The sequence below is a fragment of the Callorhinchus milii genome, unplaced genomic scaffold (assembly GCF_018977255.1).
Source record: "Callorhinchus milii isolate IMCB2004 unplaced genomic scaffold, IMCB_Cmil_1.0 Scaffold14, whole genome shotgun sequence".
Classification (NCBI taxonomy): Eukaryota; Metazoa; Chordata; class Chondrichthyes; order Chimaeriformes; family Callorhinchidae; genus Callorhinchus; species Callorhinchus milii.
In genome coordinates this window covers 6,639,083-6,652,167 of record NW_024704755.1, presented here as the reverse complement: position 1 = coordinate 6,652,167, position 13,085 = coordinate 6,639,083, and the positions used below count along the sequence as shown (strand labels likewise).

General features: G+C 38.8%; 1 protein-coding gene across 1 annotated transcript; it reads left to right on the top strand.

The window, feature by feature from the left end:
• The first annotated feature begins 5,102 nt into the window (after positions 1-5,102).
• Positions 5,103-12,035, top strand: zgc:77439 (uncharacterized protein LOC378987 homolog). The gene is made up of 4 exons (XM_007889361.2): positions 5,103-5,360; positions 7,990-8,128; positions 9,172-9,311; positions 10,040-12,035. Exons 1-4 carry the CDS (start codon positions 5,149-5,151, stop codon positions 10,851-10,853), a joined length of 1,305 nt encoding a protein of 434 aa, XP_007887552.1. The 5' UTR covers positions 5,103-5,148; the 3' UTR covers positions 10,854-12,035.
• Positions 12,036-13,085: the final 1,050 nt, after the last annotated feature.

Below are 13,085 nucleotides of genomic sequence, written 5' to 3'. Positions count from 1 at the left end.
ACCCACACACACACCCACTCACCCACACACACACCCACTCACCCATACACACACTCACCCCCACACACACATTCACCCACAAACACACACACACTCACCCACACCCTCACTCACACACACACTCACCCACACCCTCACACACACACTCACCCACACCCCCACTCACCCACACCCCCACACAGACACTCACCCACACCCCCACTCACCCACACCCCCCACACACACTCACCCACATACACACTCACCCATACACATACTCACATACACCCACACACAATCACATACACACACTCACCCACACACATATTCACATACACTCATACATATACACACACACACACGCTCCCCCACACACAATCACATACACACACTCACCCACACACACACTCTCACACACATACACTCACACACTCACTCACATACACTCACCCACTCACATACACTCACATACATACACTCACCCACACACACACACACACTCATTCACCCACACACACTCAACAACAACAACAACAATCATCTTTGCCATCAGTGAGGAGCGAGTGGGTTCGAACTGTCTATCATTGGGCCCGGGTCGGTCCTGAGTTCGTGGAGTTTGCGAGATTCGCTGGCAGTAGGCCCACTGCATTACGTCACGCAATGTAAATAGAGCCTTGGTCACTGCAACATGTTAAAAAATAAGGCGATTCTTTCAACATGTTGCGGTGAAATATTATCCCCCACCCAAAACAACATACAAGGAAACTGTTTTCTTCTGGGTTCTTTGAACACCAACACTGGATGGTTCGGAATATGTAATAGAATTGCAGCACGTTTCGAAACGTTTTGAGCCTTTAAATTGTACAATATAATAATCCTTGCATTTGATATAGCGTCTTATCATCGTCGAAACATGGGCGTCCAAAGCCCTTCACAAGATCTTACTATAAAGCGCAACCACTGTGTATGTGTCGGCAAACATGACAGGAAATTTGCACATGGTAATGCCCACATTCGCTGGTTTGCCATCAATAGTGGATGCCTTGGATACTGGAGACCCATCTAACTCATGAACCAGACTATCGAGACCGCCATAAGTGATCGATTCAATTCTGATACCTATCTTCTCGAAGAAAGGAGACCTTTCTTTTCGACCGTGTTTTTTGGTTACCTTCCCACCCCTCCCACTGGCTCGGTCCCGGGATCCTAAACTGTAAAGCGCTCCGAAATGCCGTCCGGTGTGGAGGGCGCTAAATAAATCCAAGTTGTTGTTGTTGATATTCCATTGACCTCCCCCCTAAGAAAATATGATAATGACTAGTGTGTCATTATTACACATCCAGTAAAAGAAATTCAAAATTTTACAAAGCTACCGTCTTGTGGTTACAAAATAAATTATTTAAAAAACAGATACCCTGGAGAAAGTTCAAGAAAGTAATTTAATCTCACAGTTTCAGATATTAATCATAAACTACGAGAATGAAACTCCTGGCATTTAGGAAGCCTTTTGAATAGCTTGCATAAATTATTGCCTTATAACCACCTCTAACATTTATTCAGTATATAAATCATCTGAACACCAATATCAGAGTAATGATTTATAATCAATTCCTCATGTCCATTAATCTTTAGGTAACGTATATAAGCTACTGATAAAAACTTACATTTTATTGCTGCCTTTGGCTCATGGAAGCAATCGTGCCATATGATTAACTGTTTACTGTTCTAATTTATTTGATTCAGTTCCAGAAAAAAGTCCAAAACCCTTTGAAAACCTACTTTAAATTATATTGTATTACCAATTTTAAAATGAGTGGGACTTTTTCTATGGTGTATCAGAAGTTTACTTCCTAGGTCATGGAAAGTGGAATTAAGGCTCTATTTTAGACAATATCCTGTATATATGTAGTTATTTAATGAGTATCATGAAAAATATATTACCAAATGTATTTTGTACAGCGTATACCATGATATTAAATAAAAGTCTTGTGAAATATTAAGGAAATATGGTCTCAATAAGATAAAAGTGTTATCTTGATGTAACATGTGCCAATGTGTGTTTTCTCCAGAAGGTTCACTAGCAAAACAGTGGCCCATCAAATGAGCCAAACTTTCAGAGTTCATCTTATAGTTTCTCAAACAGAGAGCATGAGTTTCGCCAGTCCGTATTACGTTTTGGGCCTCTTTTATTATCCATTGCATAAATTCTTTAGCAAAGGCCAATAGTTTCATTTAAACTAAGAATTATGGGATTTTAAGGTACTAATAATGGACGCATCCTCTTTAGTTCTTGTCAGATTATTTAATCCAATTTACAGAGTCTGTAATGCTTTGCATATGCTTTGAAGAATGGTTAAAAAATAACTATGTTGACAGAGGGGATTCGTTGTACAACAACATTTAGATTGCACCCTTCATGCAGGGCAGTGCCTCAGAGCACTGGACAGTAGCAGGGTTGAAGGTGATCATAGGCGCAAACAAAGAAGTTGATCTTCAGGTTACATTTAAAGACAGATAACAAGGGAGCGAGGTGGAGGAATTGAGAAAGCGAGTTCCAGAGATTTGGGTGTAGTGGCTGAGTATGTGGCTGAAATTCCATACAAATGGAAAATATCCATGCCCATGTGGAACTCTCGGCCTGGTTTGGATTCTGTTAAGCATGGTGATGGATTTCCACACATGTCAAACACCAGGTTGACAAAAACGATCGTACTGTTAGCTTAGAAGCTGAGAGTCTGTGCCTTTCTACAAAAAATGAAGATTATGCTTTACCACCTTATCAAGAAACAATTTCAGCAAATTTGTATGGCCAGTATAGGTTATACAATCCCATATTTTCTATGTCTATAATTGTCCTAAACTGGTATACTGCTAAGGGCATCTGGCTATTATTAGCCCTTAATCTTCTTGTCTGACTACACTAGCCAAAAGATTAAAATAGCAACCCTGGCCACCTACTCTAATTAGTGGATTTACTGTTCCTTAAATTAACTTTCTGAAAAAAACTAAATAAAGACAAAAATTTAGATGAATGTTATTTTAAGTTACGGAATGCAATACTTAAACGGGCGCTAATTTTTCAGCATCCATCTAATATTAACACATTTGGAAAAGAAAGGTGACTTTTAGTCCATATTCCTTGAAATTTTGCCTATGAATCGCAGGAACTACGCTGTACAGTAAATCCAGTGAAGCCGGATGTTTTGAAAACTTAATCAGGCCCTATAACACATGCAAGAATTATTAGTAGTAGTAGCAGTATTAATTTTGATCCTTCTTCAAATTTACTTGGAAAAGTGTTTTCTGCCTTCCTGTTCCATTTCTAGAAAAGGGGGAGAATGAACATATTCACAAGAGGAAAGGTTTTATGCTGTCGTGCGTCCACTGGGTGGTGCCAACCACACCAAGTACTGGAGTGTGTCTGTAACCAGTTCAGTGCTCAACATGCTGAGCAGGACACTTTAATGCAGCACCATTTTATTCACAAATTGCTCAATTTCCTTATGCCACAGGAATCCTGCTGGTTTTTGTGTCAGAGCAGGTCAGTCCTTTGCATTGTTTTGACAAAAGATGCACAAGACGAGCCGACTCCCTTTCGTTACAAAGGAGTGCTAATGCTTAAATATTGAAGTCTGTCCTTTGCGGAAGCAACACGAGCTGTTGGAGCTATATCTCAATGTCTGTTTCAATTTCAACGTGTCTCCGTGAAAATACCTGCAGCGGTGTTCCACACATTAATGTTCTGCCCGTGAGGTTCGTTCAATGTTGTCATCTTAAATTCAAACACAGAGCCATCATCATCTCCTGAAGCAGGATCATTAAACCCTTACATCAGGCTATGGGAAGGCTATGATATAGCCCAAGGTCTTTATCAATCGAGCACAAATTCCTACATATTGATGTAATGGAAACAATACTGAAAAGCTTTCCCAACAGCTTCAGGGGTTGGAAAACCCATAGAAAACGCATTCAGTGGCAGACAGATTAATCCGCATAAACTGTTGCAAAACTGAACGCTGGAGCAGTTCTGGTTGGGAGGCCATCCACAGGTAAGAGCCTAACCCTTTCGAGATAAGCCTCACGTAAACCTATGGTAATACCATTCATCATTCCTCGAACTGCAGCAAATGTCCACAGACATAAATAACCCTGAAATGGGAACACAACAAAAACCTCCATTCTCACAAAACTGCGCCGTTTAAACTGCAGAACAATCTTAAGAGATGAAGAAATCGTTTGGGAAGTATGTTCACTGTCTCGCATGAAATAATATCTCTTCTTTTTTAAAAAAAAGTCATTTATACCTACCAGTTTCGAACAAAAGATTGACTTAGTTTAAATAAAAGCGGCTGTCAACGTTATCAGACGAGATTATTAGGCTATTATTATATTATTGGGTTATTTATATTATTAGGTTATTATATTATTAGGTTATTACATTATTAGGTTATTGTATTATTAGGTTATTAGGTTATTATTAAATTATTAGGTTATTAAATTATTAGGTGATTATTAGGTTATTAAATTGTTGGGTTATTATTAGATTATTAGAGCGGAATTTTTTTTTTTTTTTAAAAAAAATACTTTTTCTAACTTTTCCAATTTTGCAAAGTCTTTCTTTTCGGGGGGGGGGGGGAATAAATCATCACAAGAGAGAAAAAAAAACGCGTGCAAAAAAAAAAAAAAAAAAAATCCTCCTTGGACGTTCAGCACCAATCAGTTGTGTGGGACCCAGAGCTGCCACTCTTCCAGTTGCCCCCACAGCTGCCACTTTCCCTCTGTCAGAGCCGAGGTGCAGCTCCAGGGAAGCCTCCTGTTGCCGTTTGATACCAAACCCAACACCTTATTTATGCCGTTAATTACACCGAATGAAACCCCCTCCCCCTCCAGCTGCGTCCTCCTCAACCGTGGGCTGTAAGCACAGGCGGCGATTGGATGCACAGCAGCAAGTTGACAGGGGGGTGGACCTGGAAGAAAGTCCAAAGATCGCCTTTCTTGTTGTTTTTTTGTGTGTTTGTGCGTTTTTTTTCCCCCAAAAGAGAGAGAGAGAGAAAGATTTATTTTCTGGTCTCGGTGGGTTTTTTTGTTGTTGCATTTTTGCATTTTTTTTTTGGTGGTAGGGGGGAAGGAGGTGTGGTGGGGGGGGAGGTTTTTTGCAAAAAAAATAATATGAGCTACCACAAGTTTAAAGTAGCTGTAATAGGAGCTGGAGCAGCCGGACTCTGTGCTGCCAGTCATGTCCTGAGCAGGTCGGAGAATTTCCATCCTCCAGTGGTTTACGAGATGTCCGACTGTGTGGGAGGCACTTGGGTTTACACCGACAACGTGGGACGCAATGACTATGGTTTACCAGTACATTCCAGCATGTACAAGAATTTGAGGTAACACAGACAGACACTTAACCACACGTCCAGATAATGTTGGATTGTGATTTTCAAGGATGCACTTCAAAGAGACTTTGCAAATGGGTATCACATCCCAAGAGCCTGAGAGCAATGTCCTGCTTATTTTTTTTGGGGGGGTGGGGGTGCACGTTATTTTCTTTTTCACCAATGCAAGAATTGCATTCGTGTTCAGCTTCGCTGTCTGAACTATCCCACAGTAACTGCAGCGCAGTACTTACAGAACAGAGGCGCTTTCTTTTGTGTTAATTAGACAAGAACTGATTAAACAGAGCCGTTCCCGAATTCACTGGAGAAATGATCGGGGAATACGGTACACTGTGCGAATGCGTGGCTTTGGGAATGACTGGGAAGCTGAGGGCCAGTGTTGGCTGGAAAAACCCGATGGCTGAAGATCACCAGGAAAGGCAGAGAGGACGTGCTCAGATGATGGGGTGAAATGGTGCATTCGGGGCCAGTCCGATCCACCTATTTAGGTGCAGAGTCGCACTGGTCGCAAAATCTCCAGTCTACAGTAATAAATGATAATGCAACAATATGACGATGCACGAGCAAAACTTAGGGCTGGATTGAACACATGATTATTTCAAAGAATACATTTCCTAAGTCGGATAGTTGCGAAAACGGGCTTTAATAATACAAATGGAAGCAATTTGGCTGAAATGTCCCGGAGGAAACGGTAGACTGGTGGGAAACGTGGGATAACAGTTCACATTTGTGTGTTACCTATTGCACAACGTTTTATGAATACAGAGTTAAGTCCTGGGCTTGGAGTTCATTTGTTGTTGGTCTGAGAGAGCTGCCCTCGAGCACCTCTGTGGTTTGGACTTTGTCCTGGACAAAACTTGTCCTGCATTTCAGACCTTGGGATGATCTTTGTTATCTTAACCAACAGAGGATGATCCAGTTACAATGGGAATGGATTAAACTGCTCCATCCAGTGGTGAAGATTTAAATAGTATCAAAGAAATGCAAGTACAGTACTGTACAGCATTTTAATCCAACAATTTAATAGTAATCCTTGCATTTGATATGATACCTTATCAGGTCGGCGAGATATCTCAAAGCATTACACATGATTTCTTGTCAAGTGCGATGACTGTGTATTTAGTAGGAGAAAGTGATAGCCAAATTGGTCGCGAGGCACGATGAGACATCGAACCCAGGTCCTACCTGCCAGTTCAGGTGGAAGTTAAAAATCCCATGGCACTATTCAAAAGAAAAGGGAGTTTTCACCCGGTATCTTGGCCAACAATCCCCCAAGTAAAATTGGTCGGTCACTTCACTGACAGACATTGCTGTGTGCAAATTGAAAGCCAGTCAAGATTTCACAAAGAACTCTGACCTCAGGTGTGACTCTCAATATTGTAGCTGTCTGGCTGTTAGTTTTATTTTTTTAATGAAAGAGAGATATTCCCCATTCGACCATTTAAACTGAAATTAGCAAAAGTCATGCAAATTTCTGGACAGGATTATCTGAAATCTATTTACCTGAAACACAACAATGCACTTTGCATCTCTTTGTATCTGCATCCTTTACTATTCTAACTATTGTCATGATGTCAGAGCAGGCAAAAATACGGCTGAGGTGTTTGGTATTAGAAAAAAATTGTAGCGCTGTTATTCGAACCCTGAGTTCCTGCAGGCTCAGCATTGGCCTTGGTAGATATGAAATAACCTAGCTAGATGTAAACAGGTACAATATCAGCTTTGATTTCAAAACAAACTGTGCAGCTGATATGGCGTTATTATTATTTACTTTTGAACTTTGTTTTATGTGGTTAACTATATTGCACTGTGGTGCAAATATACCTTTTCCCGAACTAATATCTTAAGATGGCCCAATACCCCCAAATAAAATTGGTCACTAACTCCATGGCTGTTTGAGGGACATTGCTGTGCAAAGTTGGCTGCCGCATTTACCTGCAAGTACATAGTCATTTAATTTCACAGTAAATCCTGTGATCCCTTTGGGACGTCCTTCTGACCTGATAATACCAAATGCAAGGATTATTATTATTATTATTAATACTACACATCACTATTTATCGGCACTCATTCTATTCAAGGAACAGAAGTTTGGTGTGTTAATCACATTTAATTAACCCTTGTGGCAACACCAACTTGTCAAGTACTGTTTTACTGACTCTGGTTGCAGTTGGCTATTGTGGAGAGTCAGTAATTTATATCCCTGATCCCTTAGCTTGCGAGTAGACGTAAGCTAGAATGCTTAATTAAATAAAATTGAAAGACCAGACAAAGATAGCAGTGAGAAGTAAAGCCGGTTCAGGTTAATCTTGTGGTAAGAATCAAAATATAAAATGGAACAAATATGAGAATAATCAAAACTAAAACTCTGTTTTATAGAATAAATAAATGTTACTGGTGTACATGCAGTTTTTAAAGCTTATGAAATAATGATGTTAAAAGTATGTCTGAAGCCAAAGTTTCAAAATTGAAGAATTTAATATAAAAAAATTCCAGCATCACAGTATAAACAAGTGCAATGATTATTACCAATAAATAATATAAGCATATTATGCATATTGTGTAATTTATTACGGATAGTTTGAATGTTAAGGTATAAGTAAAAAATCTTTTCTTTCAGGTCAAACCTTCCGAAAGAAATAATGGGTTTCCCAGATTTTCCATTCGATACTCAGCTTCCTTCCTTTGTTAGTCACAACGACGTGAGGTCATATCTGGAGCAGTACACCGATCAGTTTGGAATTCGATCTCACATAAAAGTACAGTATTTGGTGCTTAATTGCACCTCGGTGTTTTCACCAAAGTGTTTTCACAGAAAGAAAGCGTAAAGCAGCTGAAAGCAAAGGTGCAGAGAGGGGGCGGGGGCCGGGAGGGAAGGGAGGGAATCAGTCAACCCTGCATTACAATACATTGCTGAAAACTCCTCCACCTCTACGGTCATTAACTTGAGCCTGGTAGTTTTGTCAATTGTTACAATTCAAAATGCTTTCAGAAAATTTTCTTAGATTAAGGTGTGTACAACCCTTGCTTCCTACTTCTTTCCAGCCAAAGAAAATATCTTTAAATCTTTCCTAATCATTCTATAATCCATTCTTTAACTACCTCTTCCATAATTCCACATGTCCATATTATTAGTTATGAGCATCTCATGTGGCACTTTATCAAAGGCTTTCTGGAAATCCAGATACACTACTTCTACTGCAATTCCCTTTTTTTTGCTTTATTGGTTACACCTTCAAAAAAGTTTATAAGGTTGATCAAGCATGACCTTCTTTTCATAAATCCATGCTGGTTGTTCTTAATTATATTCTCCTTCTCCAGATAACAAGTTACTTCATCTTTTATTGTGGATTCTAATATCTTGGCTAGAACCAATGTTGAGCTGACTAGCCTGTAGCTTTCTGGATAAGCTCTATCACCCTTTTTTTAGAAATAGGTGTGACATTGGCCATTCTCCAAGAATATTTGCTTTCCTCAAAATTAGATCAACTGATTAAGATTAATGACAGCTCTTTGAATGCTTTGGGACTCTGTCCCACAATGATTGTGATCAACATTTTGATTTTTATGATGCCTCAAACTTGCTTCTGGGAAAGTGCCTAGTTTCCACTTAGTTAATTTGTCCGTCCCAAAAATGAGTAAATTTGACAAATTTAAAGTAATATTCCTCACCCTACCAATCCCTGTGCATCAATGAAAAGACCTCACATGAAGAAAGATAGGAAGTAGTAACTCAGTAAAGGGAAAAGAGAAGGATTTTGACAAAAAATGTTAATGCACTACTGAGTCACTTTTTCCTTAGTTTTGCACAAATGTTGAGCTGGTGAATCCGATTTCTGGAGCCAATGGAGATACTAAGAATCTGTGGGAAATAATATCCAAAGATCTGAGAAGAGGGACCCATTGCACAGAGAGATTTGATTCGGTTCTGGTTTGTACTGGGTAGGTTTATTTATTTGCTAATGTAATTTTAACACAGAATCTGTGATAAACTTTTCATCCAAAAATAATCAATTCACAGTAATTTGACAAAAGTCAATTAACTTTACAGTATATTCTGTGAAGCACTTGGCGACATCTTAATAATGTGATAAGGCACTATTATCAAATGCAAGGATTATTATTATAATTCCTTCCTCCCAACCCATTTTCCAATAACTGGGTGGGGGATATTCTGAGATATTGCACAACCAATCTGGCATGAAACATTGTTGCCTTGGAGCAGAACTGATAATAACAGCTCTCTGTTACTGGGGTGAATGCCCTGCTGCATTTTGTCTGGGAGTTCAAATAAAAATCAAAGAAATTAATCATAGTTGAGGCAAGTGGGATCACGCAGCCTTTGACTCTCAAATGAGTGTTGTTAACTCTGCCTCAACTAAACACACAGGTGCTCAGCATTCCCCCCTCACACACACACACAATTCCCAGTAATGTCATCATCATCAATTTAGTCAGTAATAGCATAAGTTGAACAGGTCACAATTTTAGAAATCACGTTCATTAAACATAAATTTACAATTTTCGCTTGGAATGTCTTGACATTTATTTCAGAGCTTTTATATATATTGTAGTTATGAAACAGCAAACTTGTTATGTCATTTATGCAACTTATAAAACACACTACAGCCTGCATGTCAACATGTTCTTTATTCATTCTGTATTTTCAGCCACTATTCTGACCCTTACATCCCACATATCCCTGGCATCGAGCATTTCAAAGGGCAAACGATGCACAGTCACGAGTTCAGAATAACTGAACCTTTCACTGGAAAGAACGTGATTCTTCTGGGATGTGGACCATCTGGGATTGATATGGCACTGGAACTGTGCTCAGTCGCAAAACAGGTTGTTTTAAGTCATGCAAATTCACTACTAACAGCACCTCTGCCTCCAAATATCCTCCAAGCAAAAGCTGTGGAGAGATTTTCAGAGACTGGAGTCATCTGCGGAGATAAAACCGAATATCCTGCAGACATATTCATATTCTGCACTGGTTATAATTATTCTTTTCCTTTTCTCTCAAGAGAAGTGGGTTTAGAAGTCAGAGATCACAGGGTTACCCCACTTTACAAACACATTGTTCACACCACTTTTCCAACACTCTTCTTCATTGGGTTATGTAAGACAATCTGTCCCTTTCCTTTTTTCCACATTCAGATCTCATTTGCTTTAGCAGCTCTGGATGGCACACACAAGCTGCCATCAAAAGCAGAAATGGATGCAGCAACAGAGGATCAATATCAGACCTCTTTACAAATTGGGATCCCTCACAGACACTTTCATAAATTAGACAGTCTTCAATGGAGTTACAGTGCTGAGCTGGCCCAGTTAGCTAAAGTTGATCCATTGCCACCAACCATAAGAAAATTGTATGAAGAAAACAAAGTAATAAGAAGGCAAGATGTGTGTAATTATAAAAATTATAAATATGAAGTAATAGACCATGAGAAATGGAGAATAGTGAAACCAAAATCATTATAAAATCAATGATAACAGTGATTAGGATTCCATTTGTGAGGCTGCACCTTATTTTGCTTGGAATGTATTTTTAAAACTCTGTTACTTCCAAAACAATTTAATGTATAGAATAATTTTCAAATAGGAACAGGATAAGAACAGTACAGTTGATTTACATGTTTGCTTTCTGCAAACCAAGATTTAGCATTGATAGTTTATGAATTATACAGTGAGTACTTCTGTAATCAATATTTTTAGAAGCCTTTTTCCACTAGATATATTCACAATTTGCCCAACAAAATACATTTACATTACAATGTCAACCTCAACCACTAGTGATTAATATTATATACAATATATAAATACCCACCCACCCACCTACCCAAATACCCACCCACCTACCTATCTCATTAGCATTGTTTCTCCACTTGCCTTTTATTGTGGTATCTAAATGTCTGCAATCAGTGTTATAGTTACAATACCAAATGTGTTAATATGGTATTTCTTGTATGTACTCTTGCATTTCTATTATGTAACCGGTTAATCTCATATAAAGTACCATAGTTGTACTGAACATTATAAAATACTATTGGAGTGAAGCCTTCAGCCATTTTGCCACAACCCTCTGGAACTCCATCCTGAAGTCCTCTGTCTTGTGTCTTCCATTTCCTCTCTCAAGGCCTGTCTCAAGACCTTCCTCTTTGACCGTGCCTTTGGTCATCTTCCCACCTCCACCCCACTTTGCCCCCTCTTGATTCCAACCCCTACCTTTGATGCAAATCCTTAATTGCCCAGTGCCTAGGAATCTCCTATATAAATGCAATTTGTTGTTGTTATTGTTGTATAAGCTTAATGGACCACATACCTCTATGATTTAATTTCTATAATTTCATAAATAAACGGAAAAACACATTACTATGATGTATGTATTTCTCAAATGTGCAAAAAGATAACATCATTTTAAAGGATTTTCCCTGGAGGTCAAAGACAGACTAAAGTCAGAGAGAGAAAACGAGGAGAATGGAAGTGGAAAGTAATTCGGGTCAGGATCATGGTTACAGATCACTGATATTTGACTAAATAAAAACTTGACACAAAATGTTGTATAATAATAAGGGAAAGGAACAGGGAATTGGAAATCTCTGGAGCCACCTATTCTAATTCACCGTTTGTGAAATTGTATGAATAAATATGTTTACTGCTCTGCTTTCGAATGCACTGATGTTCCAATGCTCTGCATTAGTTCTGATAGTCCATAAAATCAATGAATTCTGAAAGAAATAACCTAAAAAATATTCATGGTCATTACTTTATGTTATTCTCAATACTTCTGCAATTAAATACAGTAATCTGAACCTTTGAGCTTTTGAGATTCAGCTTTCACAAATCACCCTTCAGGTTTGCTGAACTGAAAGAACAAAATCAAGTTGCTGCAAAGATCTGGTCAGATCAGGGTGTTTATTCCTCCAGCTCCATTCCTCATTGATTTCTTCTGCTTCCTTATTCATTTGACATTTGTGGTTTGTTGCAGCTCTTCTCTATAAAACTGAATGTCTTTGGAAAAGGAGCACTTTATTATTTTTAGGATGTATATCCTCTTCTTAAAATCCAAGCATCACTTTTTGGAAAATAAATTAATTTAAGCCAATCTGAAATTGTCCCTATTGCAAGGCGAGTAGTCATTTTATAAAGCACTGTATGCATATATTTCCAATCTTGCTGTAATATATGATCAATTTTTGGTAACATATACTCATTGCATGCCATTTGGATCAACAAGTATCAATACAATTCTCATACATGATATTTATTCTGCACTACAATGATCATATATGGCTATGGGTCGGTATTGACCTCAATTATATTATCAATGCAGTGTCTAACTCCCTCCTGCTGATTCACTGGAATGATGTTGGACTTCTGTATGGAATTAAATTTCATTTATAAGGTAGGAGGAACTCCTTCCTGGTCTTGGGTAAAAGTACATTCAACTGCTGTCTCCTTGGAGTAGGGGTTAAATTCACTTTATTAAAGTTATCTATCTTTGATTGAAGTTCTTGACCTACGATTGGAGTTCAGGCATTCAGCATCTCTGCCACCACACTCTGGAACTCTATCCCGCAATCCCTCCGCCTCAACCCTTCTCACATCTAAAGACCTTCCTCTTCGACCATGCCTTCAGCCACCCTCCCACCCCTACCCATCTTGCCATTCACCCCTCCTGACCCCAACTCCCAGCTTGGATCAAAAAAACCC